Source organism: Dasypus novemcinctus, chromosome 1 (genome assembly GCF_030445035.2).
Source record: "Dasypus novemcinctus isolate mDasNov1 chromosome 1, mDasNov1.1.hap2, whole genome shotgun sequence".
Lineage (NCBI taxonomy): Eukaryota > Metazoa > Chordata > Mammalia > Cingulata > Dasypodidae > Dasypus > Dasypus novemcinctus.
Genome location: NC_080673.1, coordinates 27470299 through 27493900, shown reverse-complemented (window position 1 = coordinate 27493900; position 23602 = coordinate 27470299). Strand labels below are relative to the sequence as shown.

At 36.5% G+C, this 23602-nt stretch overlaps 1 protein-coding gene across 1 annotated transcript in view; it reads right to left on the bottom strand.

Annotated features, from left to right (window-relative positions):
* MARCHF1 (membrane associated ring-CH-type finger 1) overlaps positions 1 to 23602 on the bottom strand; it is an 876835-nt gene that overhangs the window by 174184 nt on the left and 679049 nt on the right. Inside the window, 1 exon segment of the mRNA XM_058275488.2 lies at positions 16122 to 16172. Within this exon segment, the coding sequence (XP_058131471.1) occupies positions 16122 to 16172 (51 nt within the window).

Sequence of the window (23602 nt, the reverse complement as noted above, 5' to 3'; positions counted from 1 at the left end):
AACCAGACACAAAGTACTACATATTGTATGATTCCATTTATATGAAATGCAAATATAAATCATTTTATTAAGATGAAGTTAATTTATTATCCATTTAGTAAGATGAATTAAGTTATTTCAATAAAACTGCTTAATAAATAAATAGCCAGAAATAGCAGCTATGTACAGCAGAGTAAGCTTAGAGAGATCGAGAGGTGGAGAATTATGTTGGTTTGTTGTTTATTATTATTATTGAAAAAATGAAAATGATGATTGAGGTGATAAATGCACAGGTATGTGATTATACCAAATACCACTGATTGTACATTTTGGATGAATTGTATGCTTTATTAATATATATCAATAAAACTGATTTGTTAAAAAAAAGAATGAATGCTAATAAGGAGCAGAAAATAAGTGCTGGTAAAGATGCAGAAAAATAAGAACACTCATTCACTGCTAGTGACAATGTAAAATGCAGCTGCTGTGGAAGACAGTTTGGCGGTTCCTCAGAAGGCTAAGCATGAACTACCACATGACCCAGCAATCCCACTATCAGGTATACATCCCAAAGCACTGAAAGCAGGCACTTGAACAGACATTTGCACACAGATACTCATAGTGGTAATAAACACAATTGCCAAAAGATGCTATTGAATTTTCAGCTTATGGGTTTTATCTGATTTTTTTTAGATGTCAGGCATGAAAAGGAATTTTAGTACTTTGTTTCCTTCTTACTTTAAACCAAATCATCTTGAAATAGCAGAGATGTTACTGGTCAGGGAATCAATAAAACCTTTATTGAACTGTAATTGTTGGGCCATTTGTCTAGCCCCTCAAATTCAATGTGAGTTCCAATAGGTAAGAAGCCATATTCACTATATTCATTTCATCCTAGCATAGAACAAGTATAAAACAGGTGCAAAGAGTGAGTACAAAAGATACATTTGCTGAGAAAATACATAAAAATATAGTTTATTGTACTTAAGTCAGCAAGTTTTCCTTCTGACAAAATGAAGAGATGAGCAAAAATAAAATTTATTACTCTAGTTTCATTTTTTGAAGGAAAAAATAAAGACTTATTAACTCTGAGAATTTAGGTGTGTTGTGAGGGGAAGTTTTATGGCTATGGATTTTAGGTATAGTGAATGTAGAGTTCTTTCTACGCTGGCGGCAAGAATGATGTTTTCTTGTAATTTTCCCCGTTCCACATTTTAGCAGAAAGATGATATAGAAAATAATGCAAGTGGTTATTGAATCTCATCTTAAATTGGTGCTGTTTACATATTACTATGTCTTCATAGAGCTTTGGTTGTAAATTTCCATGAAATGAGAATTAAATGAGGGAATACATGATGTGTCTCTGCAGTAATTACTGAGATATAGATTTGACAATTATCCAGTTAAGCTGATCAACAAAGACAGCCAAATAGGGTAGTTTAAGTCTCAAAGTGAATTTATTTGGCCTAGTCGATCCAAATTGACTCTGCACATTAATTACATTAACAACACGACTGCCAACATTCTCATCGTAGGTTACATGGAAAGATCTGAAAAATAGGGCATGATAAAAGACACAGAAAGGAAAGAAATATTAGAAGATGATGGTAAATTAATAACCAAGCAAATGTAGCTCAAAGAGGCAAAAAACAGGACTCAATTGTGACATGTGAAAAAGGAGGAAAAAAGTTTAGGCCAAAGAAAAATATTAAAAAAGACAATTAATGTCCTTTAAGAAATGAAAGAAAAGAGAAGTGATAGGAGAGGTTTATGTAATCTTATAGAAACTATTAATATAACATCTTTTGTTTAAATGAGTTAAAGCTGATCAAAAAACTGATTTAATTGGCTTTTAATGATTCAAGCAATGCCTCTTTTACTTACTTGAACTACTTGAATTGAAGTTTGTCCGAGTCTTTACAGTTCATGAAACTAAACACAAACTATTGTCATGAGATAGGAAATTGGCAAAATAAAATTCTTTTCTAAAATTAAGTGGTAGGTGAAAAATTTAAGGTGTAATCATCAAACTACCATGTTAGAAAATATGAATTTAAATAAATTTTGTACAGCTTATTGACCTCAAAGATATTCTAAGAAAAGAAATACTAGTTGCATTTCAGATCAAATTTTCTTACAGTATTCAGTTAAGGAAATGCAGAAGGTAAAAGTTTTGATTGTGTAGCATATCAAAAGATATCATTCATTCCTCTTACTTTGAGCAACACCTTCTATTTCTCTGCTCCCCCACGCCTGTCAAATCCCCCAAAATATTAATCGATGGATGGTTAGACTTTGAATATATGGTCATAGTTCAGTGATTCATTACATTGAAATAAGGAAGTATGTTTACACATATATGAAATATCTTAAAAATGAGAAGTTTGTTGAATGAAATCAGTCTTGTTAAAAACAATTCCTTCTTTTGGGAAAGAAACTATAACTGCAGGTTTTCTTTTGTTGTTCCTGTTCTGTCTCATATTACAGATGGTCAGTGTCAAGGGTAGCTTTATACCCCTGGCACTACAAAGCTGCATGTTACTCCTTCCCTTTCAGAGTTATTAGGACACCCAAACACTGTCCCACTTTAGCTTATGATCTGGCCTGGTAAACAACTTCCAACATTACCAAGATGCCACAATAAAAGCAATTGTGTCACTGATGCCACACAAGGCCCATTCATGATATATAATTTTTACTCTTCAAAATTTCCTGTCATGAGAAAATTCTCTCAAGTTAAGCAAGGTTGAATGGTGGGTATCAAGGTTTAAGAACTTGTCAATTGCCTTTTAAAATATTAGTATCTATTGTCCAGATGGGGATTATTTTTTTAACTATACTATTTAGACACCATTCACTTATTTTTTCCACAAAGTAGTTTAACATATTTCCTAGAGTAGAAATATATATGTTAGAAATTTCTCTGATGACAGAACATTCTATGGCTATGTTGCCCAGTATGGTAAACGCTGAGCACTTGTAGTCATTGAATGCTCGAAGTGGGACCAGTGCAACCTGAAGACTGACTTTTAAATTTTATTTAATTTTAAATAACGTAAATTTAAATAGCTACCCACAGCTAATGGTTACCATCCATACTGGTTAGTGTAGTTTTACAGTCAATAACCACCGACTTTGTACTATAAATTAACCTTGTAGAATTTCCCCCCCTATCTATTTCCTAAAGTTAAGTTTATTCATCTTGATCTGAGAGACCCAGTTTCTTGGTGAAAGATTTCTCCCATCACCTATGGATAGGCAAGTACTCTTCACATCATCAGAGAGGATCATTAATGAGATCCCAAATTCATTTCACAAGTCTACTAAAAATGTTTAACTTATAAAAATGGGAACTCACAAAAAGGAAGTTAATTTGGACTGTTCAATTTGATATAGGTTTGAGTTAGACGCTGTCTACCTAATATCTCAGCTTTCTACTCTCTGTTCTATCTGTCCTCTCCACTGGCTGGTTAGCCCAGCTTGTTTGCTGAGTTCTCTAGGAACCTGTTCTTGGCTGAGCAATGAATCAGGGGATCTGAGCTGCCCACAGTCCTGGTGAAAAGCCAGAGCTCAACTAAGTTGACCCAGAGCATAGGGGCTGAATGCCAAAAGTAATCGCAGGCCCTCTGGTGTCTGATTCGTGAGCTAACTGCATTCTTTCTTCTGAATTTAAGCCCTATAAATAGTCTTTCTTAACAACTGATGCTGTTTTCACCTGAAATTAATTTGTTTCCGTCCTGGAAGTGAGTCATTCTCTTTTTAAGGGATGATCAGAGTGGCAAGAGAATCATGCTCCTGATTGGCATGTGATTAAATATTGAAAGAAGACTATATCCACTTACTACAATGTTGAAGGAACTAAAAATATTAATCTGAGCTTCTTAGTGTGCATTCTGTTTGGGAATTTAATCACTGGAAAGTGTTAAGGAAGTAGTTAAAAGCAGCCCTTAGAAACCAAGAAGCAAAATTTCCTTGTTTTAGAGATGAAGCCCTTTCCCTTAACAGGAAGGCTGAACAAACTGAATACGCTACTAAAGGTGAAAGAAATCACAAAAATAAAGACTATACGGTCTAAGGATCATATTACAAAGAAAAAGGAACGAATTTATTTCACACTTTCCTGACCCTATCACTTGCTAGAATATGCACAAAACCTCAGACGTAAGTTAATTGCTAACAAAGCTAGCATTACAATATTTGTTTTTTGTTTTTTTTTTTAAGATTTATTTATTTTATTTAATTCCCCCCCTCCCCCGGTTGTCTGTTCTCTGTGTCTATTTGCTGCATCTTGTTTCTTTGTCCGCGTCTGTTGTCGTCAGAGGCACGGGAAGTGTGTGCGGCGCCATTCCTGGGCAGGCTGTACTTTCTTTCGTGCTGGGCAGCTCTTCTTATGGGGCGCACTCCTTGCGCGTGGGGCTCCCCTACGTGGGGGACACCCCTGCGTGGCAGGGCACTCCTTAAGCGCATCAGCACTGCGCATGGCCAGCTCCACACGGGTCAAGGAGGCCCGGGGTTTGAACCGTGGACCTCCCATGTGGTAGACGGACACCCTAACCACTGGGCCAAGTCCGTTTCCCTCACAATATTTGGATTATGATCCCTGCAAGGAGTTCTTCTTACCCCCTCGGTTACAAAAATCACCCCACTGATGATCAGATTGGCGGCCTTCAGCGCTAGACAAATGCGGTCCTCAAAATGCTTTAGCTAAAGGCAAGGCTGAACGTGCTGCTGTGCCCACATCTCTCCAAACTTACGGTATTTCCTTGTTCTTAAGACACAGGGGAGTTGCTGAGGCCTGTCTTCAATGGAATTCTAAAAAACTTACCTAAATAGAGGCAAGGAAATCCTGAGAATTGGGCAATAATCCTAGAATATACATTCATAATGGTCTTTCTTTCAAAGTTCTGGTAATTTTGAATCTCTCACATTTACAATAATGCCTTGCATATAATAAATATGTGTCCTATGTTTATTCAATGTATGAGTGAATAAATCAGAGATGCCTTTCTACTTTGTTCTAGAAATATAATTAGAGTGTCAAGCCAGTTGAACAAAACAAACATACAAACAAAACTCATCATCATCCAAAAGACAGATCATTTTTGCATATTTATCTATAGATTATGAAGACATACTTGTCATTACAATCTTTTTATCAGAGGAAAACCATGTATATTTCCCAAGTGGTGTGGATATACACAAAATTACAAGAATTTGAAAAAAATGTATTTTTTTTCTGGACCTTCTGAAGAATTCTAGACAATCTAGATATCTGAACATTCTAAAAACCTAAAAACAGAACATTTATGAAAATATCTGTGGTGAAGGATCAGTGTTCTTTCTTTTTTCCTTTTTTTTTTGCCCTCCTGACACTCTCTCTCTCTCTCTCTTTTCAATAAAGGCGTATCAGTCCATAAAGGGCAAATGTACAATAAAATTATTATTCAATGGGATATTGCATAATGTCAACTTGCTATAAAAGGTTTTAAACACTGTTTTAGGCTAGATTCTCTAGATGCAGAGCCTGAGACAAGAACTCTTGTCTCCACAATTTAATAGGACAGTGCTTTTAGAAGAAGAGGTGAAAAAGACAGAAGTAGAGGGCAGGAGGTATAAGGCTAGCCAGAATGTTGTCTTAGCTGGAGACTAGCTTCAGCTGATCCCCAGGGAAGCTCTGGCACACCAATTGCACCAAAAAGTAATCCCATCTTGGGGTAGGGGGGTCAGTCCTATCAAGTAGCTGCCATTGACCCGCTAGGGTAGAGAAATATGGTCTCCTGGTTGAGAAAGTTCCAGTTTTGCCAAAGGCAATTGTTTGGAGAAGGGAGCAACTGTAAGTTATGTATCATCCAACATGTATCATCCAATACAGCATTTGGGTGATGTGGGAACCATCCCATAATAAAGATCTGAGAGGGGAAACAGAGGAATCCATGACACCTTGATTTATTGGACCCATGAGATCTACTTGTAATCACTTTAAGTTCAATCCACCCTAACATAGCTCCTCTAGAATTCTGATTGGCACATTTTCTGGGAAAACTTATATGAGGAGATTAAGTGGGATGAAAAATAGCTTGCATTGTTGGATTTGTCCAGAGGTTATAGCAGATACTTATCATCTCTCTCCTCTGCCAACCAGTCTAGATCTCCTTCACTTCTAGCACTTCTGCTAGTCAAGGTGGCTTACCAGAGAGTAGAGTCCCTGACTATCAAATCCTTATCAGGCCATGGTTGCTCGACGTCTCCATTTACCATTACAATTTTGCCAGGGAAAGGGATGCCCTATTATATCTCTTATGGGCTAAGCATGTATCTCCCCATCATCATTATGTAATAGCAATTCGTGATGATCAGAGTCAGTTATCTCTGATAGAATGTTAACAACTCTCTTTACTTGCTGGGCTACTAGAATGAGGAGCTCAAAGTGACGAGACAGCAGTTGTAGCTTTACATTTAGTGGGATCGTATTCTGGAGGTGTCATCTCTGAGAACTTGACATTCTAAAACAACAGATCCTAACCTAGTAGGTGTGGGAAGCAAAAATTACCCAAGTGGAACACTGGGAGTGACGGTGAGAACGGTCACTTATGTCCATCCTTAGTTCCAGGGCCATGAACTCTACCCTTATGATGCGGGGTACTGTTTTATTAGCTATTGGTTTTAAAAATATACCACACCCTGTTGGGTACTGCCCCATTCTCCCAGGTGTCTTCTTCTAGCTGGTGCATCTGCTACAAGGTTATTTTACGAATCCCCAAAAGAGAAAGAATATGCTTGTAAACTAATCTATTCTTCTGGGTGTGACACCTTTTTGATTATATTGGATTTGGGTCGGGGCCTCTGATTAAGTTTACTTGATACAATCAATTTAGGGCTTCTAATTGGACTACATCAGTAAGGTGTAACTCAGGTTGCTTCCCTGCCCGCTTGATGGGCCGATATAAACGGACACTCAAGATGACACATCGGAAGAGAGAGCGAGCTCTGTCCTGTTTGATCTTGGGTCCTGGGGAGAGAGGGACCATTTGCCTGATAGTCTACAGCTGACCTTGGGAAGAGAGCTGAGACTGATGCAGGAAGCCCTGAGTGACAAGCCCTACCCAGGAGAGAGAGAGGACCGGAAGTCCGGAGGGACAGGAGAGACAGGCAGAGATCAGCGACCATCTTGCTTCAACGTGTGTCCACAGGCTTGAGTTGGACTCTTTACAGCCTTGTAACTGTGAACTTTAACCCCAAATAAATGCCCTTTATAAAAAGCCAACTGATTTCTGGTACTTTGTACTGGCACCCCTTTGACTGGCTAATACACACCTTAAAAAGGCAATTGCTGTACCAGGTTGGAACATCTGACAGGTAGGTAAGTATTAAGACCAGTGCATTCCCCGATTGTATATCCACAGACACACCTTTTTCTGGTTACTAAGTAAAGTCTCTGCATTGGAGACAATATGTTCCTAGGCCAGATAGTCTCTGATTCTCTGATTCCTCAGACGTTGCTGCTGGCTGCGGGCTGTGGCATGAGGGACAGGGCTGGGACTAGGTTCAGGGAGCTGTGGCTTTCATCTCAGGCACACGAACATAAAGGGGCATCAACAAACTCAGCAATCAGGATAAAAAATATTTTAAAGAAATATTTTAAAAATCAAAATTAATGCAAAAAATCCCTGATGAAGAAAGTTATCAACAATTTAAGTGCAGAATCACTATTATGGATTTTTTTCTTTTGCCTCAGGCTCCAATATGGCTCAATATGTCCTAATCCCATCTGGCGTACTTGATGGATTGTACTAAGTTAGAGACGGCGTCAGTCTCTGCTTCTGGCAGATCGGGTGTTCAGCAAGGGAGATAGCTAGAAAAGCTCTGGTAGAGGAGACCAGAGTGTTGGTGTCCATGAAACCCTCCTTTTCTGCCACCAGGGCTACCCCATTTAGGGTCACTTGTCAAAGAATGAAAAGGCTTAGGACAGAGGCTGGCTGAAATTCACTGGAGGAGTCATCCTTTCCTTGGGATTGTTTAGGGCCTGCTCTGAAACTGATGTTTTCTGGTGTATATGATAGTGCACAAGAAAAATTCTCACATGCTATGCATCCATGGTGAAAGAGGCACCTTTTGATTTAGGGAAATTCTCTGGAGAGGGAGGCAGCTGTTGAATTACCTGACAATATTCAGAGAATGTGGGAGAGGGTGGCCCCTGATGATATAGTGGCATCTGGATTGGGCATCATTGGCATCTATTATGGCCAATTTCAATTTCTGTATTTATCTTGTGTGTATTGGTAACAGTGAATTCCTAGACTAGTATGGTCTATGGATAGCTGCTATAGAAATCCACAGATCCCATGTTAACAACATGTATTCTATAGCCTAACAAAATCAAACAGACTCTATTCATTCATTGAACAAATATCTACTGAGTGCATATTACTTACTGGTCACTTTTCTAGCACAGACCAATGAACGTTATTGACCTCACAGAGCTAAAATTAAACATGCAAGAAAATATATACATGACATACATATTTGAAATCCTTCAGGAAACTTAAATCCGGAAAGGAGATACGTCTTTACTGATAAGGAGATATTTGAGTAGAAATGTAAAAAAAGCAAGGAAGCCAGTCCTGCTGATATCTGGGGTAACTATTCTAGGCAGCAGAAGCAAGAAGGATGAATGCCCGGAAGCTAGAGCCTATGTTTGAGGAAACAGCCAGGAGTCAGGGTGTCCGGGGAGTGACTGAGTGGAAGAGTGATAAGAAGTACAATTAGAGAGATAATGCAGGGCCAGATTATGGCTTATTGGCCAATGCAGGGATTTATGTTTTACTCTGAATGGTATAGTACATCATTGGGGAGTTTAAACAGCAGAAGGGCACAATGGTTTATATTTGAAATGGATCCGTTTGCCTACTTTGTAAAAAATAGACTTAAAAGGTGGTTATTTCATCTTATCACCATTTAATTCTTAGTCTGTTGCCTACAAAAGCCTGATGGCTCAGACAAGCAACAGCAGACCACAGAAAATAAAGCCAAACAGTAGCTCTAATGAGAGCTGCTGTTCTGGATACAGTATCTTTACTAGGACAGAGTAACACAATCTCTAGCCTGTGGTATGAGGCTATTGATCTAGTGATCTATTCTTTTCGGTCCTCAGGTCCTCATTATAAACAAGGATCAGAAGCAGTTTACATTCTCCTAGCATGGACATCAATATACATTTATGCTCCTGCCCCAGAGCTATGTCTGGAATAGCCCGGAGGTGACCTTCATTGTCTGGCAATTGTCAAACATCAGATTAGTTTAATGATATCATGTTAATCAGATTTAAGGGCCAATATTTGGAATGACTTATTCCTACAAACTTTCAAGGGGTGGGCACATCAATGAAAGTTTTAGGGGTCTGGGAGTCTGGCACATGCCGAGTACATTCCCTCCAAAGGGAATGACATAGTTTGCATCTTACCTTACTATTAAGAAAGACCCAAAGTGCTTGGTAGTACTCTTTGGAATTTAGAGGCAGCATAATTTACACTTTGGAATAATGCTTTGACCCATTTATCTGATGACTCAGAAAGCTACAATTTTGAGTGGGTCCACAGCAAGAGAAGGTTCTGCAGTGGTTTTGTGCTGCCTTACAAGGAGTCCTAATGTAAGAGCCATGAGAAATGGCAAATTCCATAGTACTAGAGGTATCATGGTGAATAAGAATAAAGAATTCTTTGGCATGCCCCAAATGGAGAACTGCAGTGCAAACTCTAGTGCTCTGGATCAAGGACATACTATTGCAGCAGAGCTCTTCTCAAAGTTTGGAAAGCAGCTCCTGACATGCTACTTGGCCCTAGAAAGATTGAAGGCCTGATCATGGACATCAACTGCACATAACTGGAGCTTTTCCTCTCATGACCTCGGTATCACAAGTGATATTGTCTGGCAGGCAGAGAAACAATTCATTAAACAATACAACTTGCCCATTATGAGGAGTTAGGGTGGTTCTACCAAACAGGGGTAGCAAGAAATATTTTGAAACTTTTCAATTTACCCACACCCAGGTTTGACTTCAAATAGATGATAACAGGGAAGTAGACTTGGTCCAGTGGATATGGCGTCCATCTACCACATGGGAGGTCCGCGGTTCAAACCTCCTGGGGTGGAGGTGGCCCGGGTGCAATGCTGATGAGCGCAAGGAGTGCCGTGCCATGCAGTGGTGCCCCCCGCATAAGGGAGCCCCATGTGCAAGGAGCGCGCCCTGTAAGGAGAGCCACCCAGCACGAAAGAAAGTGCAGTCTGCCCAAGAATGGTGCCGCACACATGGAGAGCTGACACAACAGGATGATGAAACAAAAGGAAACACAGAAGCTCTACAACAACAGAAGTGGACAAAGAAGAACACACAGCAAATGGACACAGAGAACAGACAATGGTGGGGGTTGGGGGTGGAAGGGGAGAGAAATAAAAAACAAACAAACAAACAAAACAAATAGATGATAACAGCAACCACATCCTGTTAAGAGCATGACAATCAGGATTGATGGTCAGAGCCACCTCACTGGCCAGACACCTAGGCTAACAGAAGTTATTGCTTTGTCAGCTGCAGTAGCAAGAACTTGTTGTACTAATCTATGTTTTTAAAGTTTTCCTCAGAAATTGTGACTGATCATCATGTTTAAGGATCCATGACAGGATGGAATGAGCTCATATGAGAGAGGAAAGGATCTGAGAGGTATAAAGGATGGACCAGAGAAGATGTTAACAGTGTGCCACCAAAATTCTTTCTTGTCCCTTTTACTATTTCAGGATATGCCTCCCTCAGCTGCTGTGTGCCTCTGTTTCTAGATTCTTGGAATATTGATTTGTTGGAAAACTGCCCTTTGGGTTCTTGGGCATATTTACCTGCATGTAATGAGAGTCAAAGTGTCTGGACGCTTCCCTCTCCCTGATTAACCCTGAGCTAATGACTGGCTGGTGGGGGAACATGAAAGTCCTGCTGCCTTGCCTTACTTGGGATAAGGATCAGGGAACTTTTCCCAAAAGTATACTGTTTTTTTGACTGTTTCCCCTTTTCTGTCCTGTTTTCCCCACTTTTTAATGACTTCATGGGGGAATTTTCATGGCGAAATCATTGCAAAAAGATCTCAGAATCTACTTCTGGGGAACCCAACTAAAGGCAGAGTTCTTTTGCACATTTCTGAGGAAAATATGAGGAGGATATTTGAGTGTGGAATCCCTGGGGGAGGCCTGAACTAGGCTAGAGATATCTATGTGAGAGTCGTTAGCCTATTGATGATATATAAACTCATGAGGCTACATAAGATCATATAAGGAGCGAATGTCTATAAAGAAAAAGTCTCAGGACATAAGGAAGCTGCAGAAATTCTAATTATCACTGAATTTACTAATTCACCTAAATATTTACCTGTCTACTTCTCAGCTTTGGTCTCAGGAAGACCTCCACTCAGCCTCTATAAACATTCTTAAATTAGTCATCTTATTTCCAGTACTTTCCTAACTATATATCCCACTTTACCTTACTAACCTATCAAACTTACCCTCTAGAGGTACAGAGTCTGAGGGTATGGCTGATTTATTGTTCCTTGTATAACTAAACCAAGATGGATTTCTCAATAAATCAGAACAGTAAACACCTGTTCAGAAATGCAAATGCTCGCTCAGGTTCACTTGAAAGCAATCTCAATACATTATACATTTTGGGAATGCTTTCACTCTGACCTTGCTAGAAAATACTTTGGGACCTTAAAGGAAAATCTGGAAAAATATGCAGAGGTAAGATTTACAGAAGTAAAATTAAAGTTGTTGATCAAAAGGAAACACCTATGTAAAATGTTATTATACATATAATACCTTTGATATAGCACATCCTCAAAAAATCGCATAAACTGTATTGACTATATCATGCATCTCCATTTTTGGCAGAATGAATAAGGGTACCCAGATAAGAACAGAAAGCTTTAGGAGTAATATTTTGTAAACTATATCCCATCTTTCCCTTAACATTATATATGATATTTATAGGTAGAGACCAACTGAACAATTTAGAAAAACTTAGATGAACCTTTGTCAAGTAAACAAAATATAGGGAATATAATAGGAAATGAAGGGAACTGATTAAAATACCATTTTGTTAAAGTAGTGTTTTTTAGTTTATTTTCATAAATAGATTAGATATTATGAGCTGCTTCCTACATAGATCAAGAAGCATGAAGTGTTTTATTTGAAAGACAATTCTAAATGTTGATTTGAATGGAAAGAACAAGGCTTTCTTTCCTCTTGACAATATGCCTTTCAAAGGCTTTTTTGTGAAATACACAATTTACTATTTCTAGTTGAATGTAATAATCCCTCACCCTAGAAGAAATAAAGGCTAAATTTGACTACTTTTCCATCTTGAGGAACTTCTTTGTGAGGCACATACATTTTAAAAAGCAGCAAAAAGCACCAATATCAAAAGTTGCTTTTCCAAAAATGTTAAGAAGTGGATAAGTGAATGCTGCCTCTTCCACGATCAAGGTATTTTGACAATCCCACATAAATTCTCTTTAACCTGTATAGTTTTGTGTAGCTTTTGATCAAATTTAAGTAAAGGCACACCAACCTTAGTAGAATAAGACAAAAAAGGAAGTCATATGCCCAACTGCCTTTTATTGACTAAAACAAATAGAAATATAAAACAATAAAACATTTGTAAAGTTTAAAGACCAGAAAACTCAGAGTGTATGGCAATTGAATAATATTTAATTCAAAGATTTAAATTAAAGGTAAAAAAGTAAGAAGACAATTTTTAATACTCACTGACAATTCAGCATTTGTATTTTTTCCATGTTTAGATATTTCATTTTCACAATAACAAGATCTTGTATCATCCGGAATAGCAAAAATAATACTGTTCTGTTCCTTGCATGTTCATTGAACAAAAGTCTTAAGGACCTCTGATGGGTTCCGAATCTATTTCTTTGTTTCCAAGCCAAATAACACTTGTTTTACTAGACTAAAGAGAATGTATTCTATTATTCAAAGTATCCCCATTCAAAGGTCCCTAGGAAACTACATTCTTAAAATTCATATTTTCTACCTTCCATACATTGTATTTATATATTTTAAAACACACATATCTGACAGTTGATCATGTCATACCCACTTTCAAGTCCCAGTTTACATGCCATTCTTCCAAAATACCTTCTCTGATGCTATCCTATCCCCACTAAATTGAAGTGATCACCTTCTGCAATCCCATGGCATTTTGTCTATACTGCTTTTTTTGGGTTGGGCATGGTCCCCCAAATCACCCCCAGAATCAGTGCTTCACTAGCTGTGTCTACGGCACTCAGCATATAGTCACACTCCTGGCTATGGTTTATTACAGTGAAATGAGAAACACAAAATCAGCCAAGGGAAAAGGTGCATGGGTGATGTCCATGGGACATCAGGTAAATTTTCAAGGAGTTCACTCCCAGTGAGTCACACAGACTATGCTTAACTCTTCCAACAGTGAGTTGGAACAAAATGTGTGGCATGGTGTCTACCAGGAAGCTCACAAGGAGGCTCAGTGCTGGGTTTCTATTGGGGCTGGTCATGCAGGCACCCTCTGCCTAACACGCACCAGAATTCCAGACTCCTGGAAGGAAGGCAGGTGTTTAGGATAAACCATATTGTTTGCACGGATAGTTTGACACAGTGAGCTATTCTTATCAGCTAGAGTGGTAAGACCATTCTGAAATCTAAGTTCCCAAATGCCAGCCAATGCAGGCAGGTCTTTCTAAGGATAGGAATCTCAGGCCTACTATGTTATATGCCAACTTTTTTCTGCACAGATAGTTGAACAGGATTAATTTTCCTATCCATCTTATCTCAACTTCCTAAGCTTGCTAAGGTCTCAGTAGGAATGTTTTCCTGACTCCATCATTCTCAGTATAGAACAAGATAATCTGAACTGTAGGAGACATTCCACAAATATTGATGAAGCCCTGCAGATTCAATAAGGAACTGCAAGAAGGAGGAAGGAAAAAATAATCTACAGTATGGAGGGCCAGTCTGCTGCCCCATCTTGGATGGAGTCCTCTCTATCTCTGATTCTACTGTCTCATGGGGTAGGGAATGGCAAAACTAGATAAAAGGTAAGGAAGACACCCACAGTGAGTAACACTGCCATGGTTCTAATATGATTAATCATTATTAAAGACAAATTATACTTTTCAAGGAAAGAAGAATATGCAGTATTTTTTTCCACTAACATTGCCTCACATCATTAGCATCTTCCTTAATCCTGTTATCTATTATTTATTTTTATTTTATGAGTAAATTTATTCTTATTTCACTGATAAAACAATGCATATATGTTTCAAATTCAGTTGTTTCCAGGAATAGTTATTAATCACTTATTGGGTATTCCCACTGCAATGTAAATACAGTTACAGAGTGCCAGATACTGCTCCAAACTCCATGCCAAGAATTAGGTGCTGTTAGTATTCCGCTTTTAGACATGACGATATGAAGGAAGTTAAATAACCTGCCTAAGCAGTTATCCAGGCTTCTAATCACTCTGCTATACTCACTCTCCATCCTCGAAAAGCCAACAAACTTCTATTGACATAAAAAATATTTTGGCAAAATTAAAGAAAAAATATTCTTTCTCCACTTAAATTTTTTTTTTCTTTTCCAACACTTTACATTCAAGGACTCAATTTTTACTAGATTTTACCATTGCAGAGCTGGTATGTTATATGGTATTAGAGTAAAGTTTAACATCTATGAATTCATAAGAAAGCAGTGAGGACTCAAGAAGGTATTTCGCATTTGTGACTGTTGCTCTGGACATAAATAAAATGGAAGTTATGTTGAGTTGAATAAAATAAAGTTATTCCCACTGGAATCTGTTTATCCCTATGGTGTTTATCAATTGGATTTTTGCCGTTGTATACAATTAAAGTGACTGAGAACAATGCTTTTCATTTTTCTCTGAATAGAATTTTTATAGTTAGTTGTCTTTCACATAGGGATACAGTTAATAAATATCAGAAACTAGAAGAAGAGGAAGAGCTCATAGAAGAAAAACTACACCCCTGACTTTCGTAGTTCTTAGAGAATTAATTAAAGGCAAAAAGCTATGAACAAGCTGCATTTGATGTCAAAAAAAAGCTGCATCTCAGAAATGAAATAAACAAGGTCCTTTGTTTCTAAAAACAAAACGAACAAAATAAACAACCCCTCCCTAAATTGGAAGAAGTTGCAGGTACTGGAGTGCCTAAAGTTTATTACTATTTTAGGCCTTCTTCAAGGAAAAAAGCATAAAAATACAAATACAAAATTAAGTACAGGGCCTTGGATGAGTCTTGGCAAGTGAGGGGCTCTGAAATTATAGCTTTAATTGATGGTAAATCAATGTTGATTCTAATTATATTTTTGAAAGTCATAGTATCCCAGTTTGACGAAAGGCACCGAGTGACTCTTCATTCCCCAAACCCCATGTTTATACATCAAATAATGCCTCTTTTTTTGAGAATACCTCTTAATTTTGGTAATGAGATCATTTTTTTTCCTAGGTAAAATTAAAATCTAAGAGTATAATTTCCAAGTCATAATCTTTTCATAACTGGTGATTTGCTTAGCTTTATAGACAGTCTGGGAAGTGTTTTTATTTTTCTTTTCTTTTTTTCCCCATCCACTGACTGTATAATCTAAATATAATCAAACTAATATCTTTATTAAATTGATTTAAAAACACCTGTCCTGGTGACAAGAATAAATTCCAGCAGAGGTGGGTCTAAACTTGTGCAAAATTGAATCCTTGGGAATTATATGAATGTTGATATAGTTCCACCTTGGGTATGTGGTGGCTCTATGATCTTTTAAATGAGAGCAAAAATTGCACTTTGCATTATACTTTGAAAACAGCAAATTATCTTCTGGGTACAGCACTGGAGAGGGAGAAAATAGCTTAAATCTTTTATTGTGTAAAATGTCTTTTTATTACAGAAAAACTTGAAATAGTTAGAACTATTAGCAAGCCACATTTGTATTTTGCTTGCAGATAGTAATTATAGGTTAAACATTATAAAATATTTACTCAAACTCATTAAATATGAAATATGAAAATCAATAAACAATTTAGTAAATGAACATATTTCACCTACTTTTGAAATGTTACTTGATCTACTTGCAGAGCGTCCTGGGGATTTCTCATTCTGAAAAATAAGATTAGAAGAACCAATGAAGAGTATGGTACATACTTTTTACCTCTGGGTAAAGTAAGCACAGTATAGAGAGAACTCATGAATGTGCTCTGTATTGTTTTCTCAGCTAGACATACTAATTGCTTATACAGGATGGCCTTTTTCATAGCAAATTGTACTCTCATACCGAACAGTGTCCTTTTGGAAATCTTTACTTAATATCTGGGTTTTCATCAGTATCCTGGTTCTCATTTTCAGGAAATGCTTATTTATCTAGAAAAATGGGTAGAATTCTTTTGAAAATAAAACTACACAGTGAAAATATAACCCTTTATTTCCTTTTTTTGTTTTTGCTGCCAGGAAACTATGAGGCAATTCTGGTTCTTAATGGCAGCAAATATTCCATCCTAGGTGCTTGGTACATGCATCTAACTTTTTTTTTCTAAAATAAATCTTATTGGTCTTTAATGTTATTTTACATAATTTAAAAATTATATATTGTAACAATTTGTAAACTTAGTTCTTGCCTCTCAAAGATTTTCCACTTTAGTAGGAAAGAAACATAAGAAAAATTTTGGAATAGATAATTTTGAAAAACTCACACAGTTTTAGGGTACAAGTGACCTTAAAGAGTTGAGCCTGCTCGTCGTTTGAAGGTCAGAGTCTTTCCATTTTGGCAGTCATAAGGTTATATCCAAATATTTATATATATATACTTTAAGAATTTTTTAAAAAGATACTAAGATTACATAAATGTTACATGAAAAATACAGTCCCATATACCCCCCTCCCTCCCCCTCCATTTTCCCACATTAACAACATCCTTCATTAGTGTGGTACATTTGTTGCAATTGATGAACAGATTTTGGAGCACTGCCACTAAGCATAGATTATAGTCCTGGGACCTTTTGATAACTAGTTCACTCTGGTTACTCTCTACTCTGCCAATAATTTACTAGTGGATACCTGACTAGTAAATCAGAATTTACGGTCATTACATGTCTCATGTGTAGGAAATGATCACAGCTCCCTCTCCTTTTGTAGCTAAAATGTTGACGGTAGAATTCTTTCTGGAAAATTCCAACATTGTGTGAAGAATCTGAATCACATTGCCTCTGAAATACTTTATAAGGATTCTCTTTCTGGGCCTCTGGACTCAGCCCCAAAATTTGCCTGAGGAGACAACTGCAGTGCATCTTGACTAGAGGTCATTTTTGAGTAATAAGTTGTTATTAAAACCTGAGGGTCTGAAATTGTCCCCCGAGGACAGCTTGAGATGGTTTCAGAAAGGCAGTGATGGCAGGATATGGCAAATGTGTTATTGTGGAAAAACGGTAGCTCCATTCACTGCAAACCATCCCGTGCCATGCACAAGAGTGTGCATATACCAGCTGAGCAGTATTTCCTCTTTCCATGCAACAGCCATCTCCTAAATTCACTGATGTTACTGCGGAGCATGCTATTACAGACTGAGCTCAGTCACAACGATGCGATTAGTTACACCACATAACAGCCTGTGATCCAGCTGGAGATTAATGCCTATGCTACCAAAAGGCATTTTTCCCTGATTAGCTTCTTCTGGTGATGGAGAGAGGTACTTTTCTACTGACATCTCAACTCCTCTTTTAGAGACTAGCAAACAAATCAATCTTCCCTTCTGGGTGAAGCTCAGGATTTTGACACATTATTTGTGTAGAACAGAGTTAACTAAGCCTCATAATATAATACGCTTTGGGGCAAGTTTTGTTGTGGTGGTTGTTTTTGTATGTTTTCTTTATTTACATAGTATTTGCGAGCATGAGTAAGGAACTAGTTTTGAACGATGCTGCAGCAGGAACCAAGAAGCACAGTTTTCAATTTGTCATCAGATTCGTTCTGTTTTCTTCAAATCAAGTAAGAGTTTGTGGGGTTTTCAGGTAAAACATAAGCAGGGTCAGGTTTCCTCCACAGGTGTGAATGAGTTCAGCATAGGATTAGACAAACATTGAATCCCCATCCCCTTCAAAGCACTCTCCACTCTAATGGCAAGGAAACATCTACTTGGTATAGTCAGTATTTTTAACTTCTACTGATCTTTTACCTTGAAATCCACAGTCTCTATTTTCTCTTAATATAGGGTCAGGCATTAAAAGAAATAAGTAGAGGTAAAATATTTGCCATGACTAAATTCTTCATTATTTCTATTCCAGAGCATGGAAAAGACAAGGAAACCAAATAATAAATTAACATGTGGGGGCAGAGTGCAGTTTTTTATTGCTGTGCTGGCAGTGCCGGGGTGCAGAGAAAGTGGCTTGCGACCAGACTCATGGGAGTGCACCTAATTCTAGCAGGAGTATATTGTTTGACGTTCCCAGACTTCAAGTTCCTTCCTGTAAAATGGGGAAGAGTATTTTGGTGGGGATTGTTGTAAGAATCAAATGAGTTATAAGAGAAAACATTTTGTGGATTACAGTGTTGTAATATTTCCATTATTATTCACTGGTGGAGGAAACACTAAAAAAGCTTCCTTAGAAATCACGATGATCAAATACAGATTCCTGGACTCATAATTTTTACGTAAGCACCATAGCCTTTTTATTTTGAAATTGTGCCTCTACTGTGCATTAGATTCTAGCAAATAAAACATAAGAATGAAGAAGCAAGTTTTTCTTCACCCAAGGGAACTAAGAAACTTTGGTCTGCTTTGACTTCAAAACAAAGCACCAGAATTAATTAGGCGGCTTTTCCCATTGCTATTGCTATGATACACTCTTCTTTGCAGATTAGTAAAATATGGCTGTCATACCTCATTAAAATCAATTTGTGTTGTTTCACCTTAGATTAACTAGCAACTGTCTCAAGAATCTAACATCACTTATTGGTACCCAAATTGTAGTGACCTTTTAGGTGAATAAATGTTGAAACCAACTAGAGTTCTTGGCAAGTCTGCCTGAAAATCATGGGATCATCAAACAATAATGACAAATCTTTTTTTTTTTAAAGATTTTAAAAATTTATTTATTTATTTATTTCTCTCCCCTCCCACCCCACCCCGGTTGTCTGTTCTCTGTGTCTATTTGCTGCATCTTCTTCTTTGTCCGCTTCTGTTGTTGTCAGCCAGCGGCACAGGAATCTGTGTTTCTTTTCCTTGCATCATCTTGTTGTGTCAGCTCTCCTTGTGTGCGGCGCCATTCCTGAGCAAGCTGCACTTTCTTTCACGCTGGGCAGCTCTCCTTATGGGCACACTCCTTGCGCGTGGGGCTCCCGTACGTGGGGGACACCCCTGCGTGGCAGGGCACTCCTTGCGCGCATCAGCACTGCGCATGGCCCAGCTCCACACGGGTCAAGGAGGCCCGGGGTTTGAACCGCGGAACTCCCATGTGGTAGACAGACGCCCTAGCCACTGGGCCAAGTCTGCTGCCAGTAATGACAAATCTTAGCAGATCATTTACAATACGCAGGGGAAGAGACTTCTAGGTGCCTAAATTTAGTTTAATATTATCAGGAGGTTCTAATTTTTGGTTTGATATCTCATATTGTAGTCTTGTTTGATATCTCATATTTTTGGTTTGTATCTCATATTGTAGGCTTGATTTGTGATTGCTATTGTTTTTCTAATTTGAGCTTATTAAACATGGTTGGGTTTTGATTACCAGCAAGGAAAAATAAGAAAAAAAAATTACAATATCTTTTTTAACATCTTTTTAATTTTCTTTAAGCAAAGAAACACCTTTTTAAAATAAGAATGGTCTGAAGAGATTGCGTGCGTTCAGGGTGGTATGCACGGAGGCATTGCTCTGTAAACTCACAACTTTTCTAATAAAAAAAAGAAGAGAATGATCTGAGCTAAATAACACACAATTGTATCTGGATATCTATGTATCTACATGTAAATTCTCTGCTTATTACACTATTGATCAGAAGAAACAGTAAGGAAACTTGGAGGTTTGTTTTTTTATGTAAACTGAAGGAAAACCAAATATTCCTGAATAAAGAAGCCAGAATAAGAACATCTCATGCAGACCACAAATATGATGCCATGCTGTAACTTTTTTTCCTTTCTTTTTTTTTTCTTTCTAGGCTGAAAGGCAAGAATATTTGAAGGGAGAAAAAGGGAGGTCATTTGGAGGGCCATCTGATGACTTTTAAGCAGAAGATAGAACTATAATGCTAGGGTAATTAACACTTGAAATTGAATAAAAGTGTTTTAAAACAGTGTGAGCCATAAACAAAAGTAAAGCAGGATACAAAGAAATTGAATAAAACAATAAAAACTTGATTTGACAGACATATTTGTAAAAACTCATGCCAATTAAATACAAAGCATTTTTTTTAAATGTCCATGGAATTTTTAAAATTTATTTGGCCTCAACTAATACCTTACATTTTTACAAGGCATTTTTACCAGATCTTGAGTCAATAAAAATACAATTAAAACTTCAAATGATGACAAAAATCTTAATCACTGGGAAATTATTTGGCATACTTTTAGGTAATGGTCATCCAAATAAATGAAAACTTTTGAAAATTATAGTCAGGAACTCTAAAGAAAATATCATACTAAAGCCTATAGAACACAGCATCTATACCCAGAAAAAGTATTTAGAATTGTAATTATCTTTGTTATTAAATAATAATGAAAAATAAAAGACCAATTAAAAGAAAAATAATAAAAGATAAAAACTGGCACTAATTAAATGGATATAAATAAGAGATAATGAAATAATTTCTTAAAGCAGGAACGTGGAAATAATTACAAAATAAGTGAACTCATTGTAAGACTAACTAAAGAAAAGAAAGAGCAAAATATATCAGATATGAGAAAGAAGATATAACCCAAAACAGAAAAGACTCGAAACATAAAATAATGCCAATATAACATGACTGTGACTAATTTGAAAACCTAGAAGAAATGATTGCTACCTTAGCACAATAAAAATTCCCAGAAATTTTTCAAGAAAAGAAGGAAAAGTTGAATAGAAAATTAATGTAGAAGAGATTGGAAAAATGAATAAAAGTCATATGCCCCAAAGAAGACATAAATACATGATACTTCACAACTGAATTGATTCTTATTTAAAAGAGCACACAATTCCAATTTAATTTCTACTATTCTTAAGCATAGAAACATTAATTTCATGAATTCATATAATAAATCCTTCATAAATGAAATTCCAAACATGTTAAGAATGTAAAGAAGAAGAGGAAGAGGAGGCAAGGAAGGGGGAAATAAAGAAATAATGAAACACAAACTATGCTCTAGTCTCATTTGGGACTATAAATGCAAAAATTCTTAAAAAATATTAGCATATATCAAATAGTAGTATGAATGAGGACTAAATAGCATTTATTCCAGTTATTTTCTTGTCTGGAAATCTCTCAATATAATTCATTAGGTAGGTTAATACATTGAAAAAGAGATATTATGATCATAAAATTGATTGCTGAAAAGATATCTGTCAAACTTTGGTAGTCTTATTTTAATGTATGCTCTAAGTAAAGCACGAATTGGAATAAATGTCTTAAAGTGATAAAGACAATATTCTAAAATCCAATACCAAATATTCTAAATGGTAAAATACCAGAACTACTTTTATTTTTTAAGGAGGTACTGGGGATTGAACCCTGGACCTCGTGCATGAAAAACTCAACCACTAAGCTTTACCTTCTCCCCTGGAATGATTTTAAATAAAGAAATTCTGTCCAAGATGCTTGCTCTTACTATTCTTACTCAACTTGTTTTAAGAGTTTCTAGCACACATAATTTAAAAATAAAATATTTTGTACGGAAAGAACACTGAAAAATAAACAATAAAACAATTTTCCTTTTGATGGTAGGCTATTATACAGAGAAATTCCAAATATCATTGTTAAAAAACAAAGCAAAAACAAAAGAACAAAACTATTACAATTAATGAGATTTTAGTAAGGTGCCTAAATAGGTGATAATTATACCATGGCAGAGTCTAATAAATGTCCGTATCTCCCAGTATCCCTTGCAATTAGAAGTTGCCTTAAGACCAAATTATATTCAATGAGATATGAACAGAGCTAACAAGTATGATTTTTCTGTCCCGTTCCATAAACCTCCCACAAAATTCTTCCACTCTCTTTTTCTACTGTTCTTTGCTATAATGGTGACTACCAGAGAAAGGTAGGAAGCCACATGTTGGAAATAGTAGAGTTGAATTATCCTAGGTCCTGGAATGATCACGTGACGAAGGGCCTCTGCCAACTTGAACATATACCCTGAACTGTTACTTGTATGCCTTTGAACCATTATATTTTTGGATTTATTCACTATAACAGTTTAATATATTTTAATGCAAATATTGCAAAATCAATAGCTTTTTCTCCTCTAGGGATAATAAAATTTTTAAAAACCCTGTAAAATAGGAATACTTGTTTTAAAAAGCATACACTCTTATTCAAAAATATAAGCTATAAAATCTTAATGAGGAGTATAAATCATGATCTTAAAAAATGAAAACATAATCCTTTTATGAGAAGATAATTTCATTAAAAATGTCTTCCACAAATTGATATATAAATAGACTGTAGCTCCAATTAATTTTCCCATAGGGTCTATTTCTTTTTTTTTTTTTAGTGAAGAAAGGAGATGGATAAAATAATCTTAAAGAACATATATAGAAAAATAAATGCCTTAGAAGTGCCAAAAAAATAGTGGGGAGAGGGGGAGAAGGAGGTCTCCTTATATTGGACAATAAACATATTTATTGTCACTGTGATTGAGTCAATATGGCACTGGCATTGGAACTGACTAAAGGATCAATAAATATCCAGAACAAATAATCTGGAAATAAATGTAAGAATTTCATATAAAATAAAATTGGGATTTCAATTTCTTACTGAAATGATAGTTTATGTAATATCATTGCTTGACAACTGGCTATCCATTTGGAAGGAAAAAGGAGGATCCCTATCACACAGAATATACAAAAATAGGCTCCAGATGGAATAAAGTCACAACCATTAAAAATAAAAATATATATTTTAAATGAATCTAAAATATAAATTCAGTTTTGGGGTGGGGGAAATCTACATAATCAAGACAGGACCCAGAAACGATGAGTCATTGGTATATTTGACTATATTTTGTTTGGAAAAACTACAAAAAATGTTAAGTGAACAAACAATAGATTTAGAAAAATGCAACACAAAAGGCATAAGAATTTAATTTCTATAGTACATAAAAAAGAAAAAGGCAACTGATAGAAATGCAGAAAAAAACAGCAGATTGCCAATAAAAATATGACAATCTCAAAATCACAAGTTGTCAGGAAAATACAAATTAAAGTAACAAGGAAGCATTGCTTTATTCCCATGACCCTGGGAAAATTTAAGAGTGATAACGTCTGCTCTTGGGGATATGAAGAAAAAGTACTCTCAAAAATTGCTAGTGCAAGTATGAGCTTTTGCAGTATCTTTCCAAAAAAAAAAAA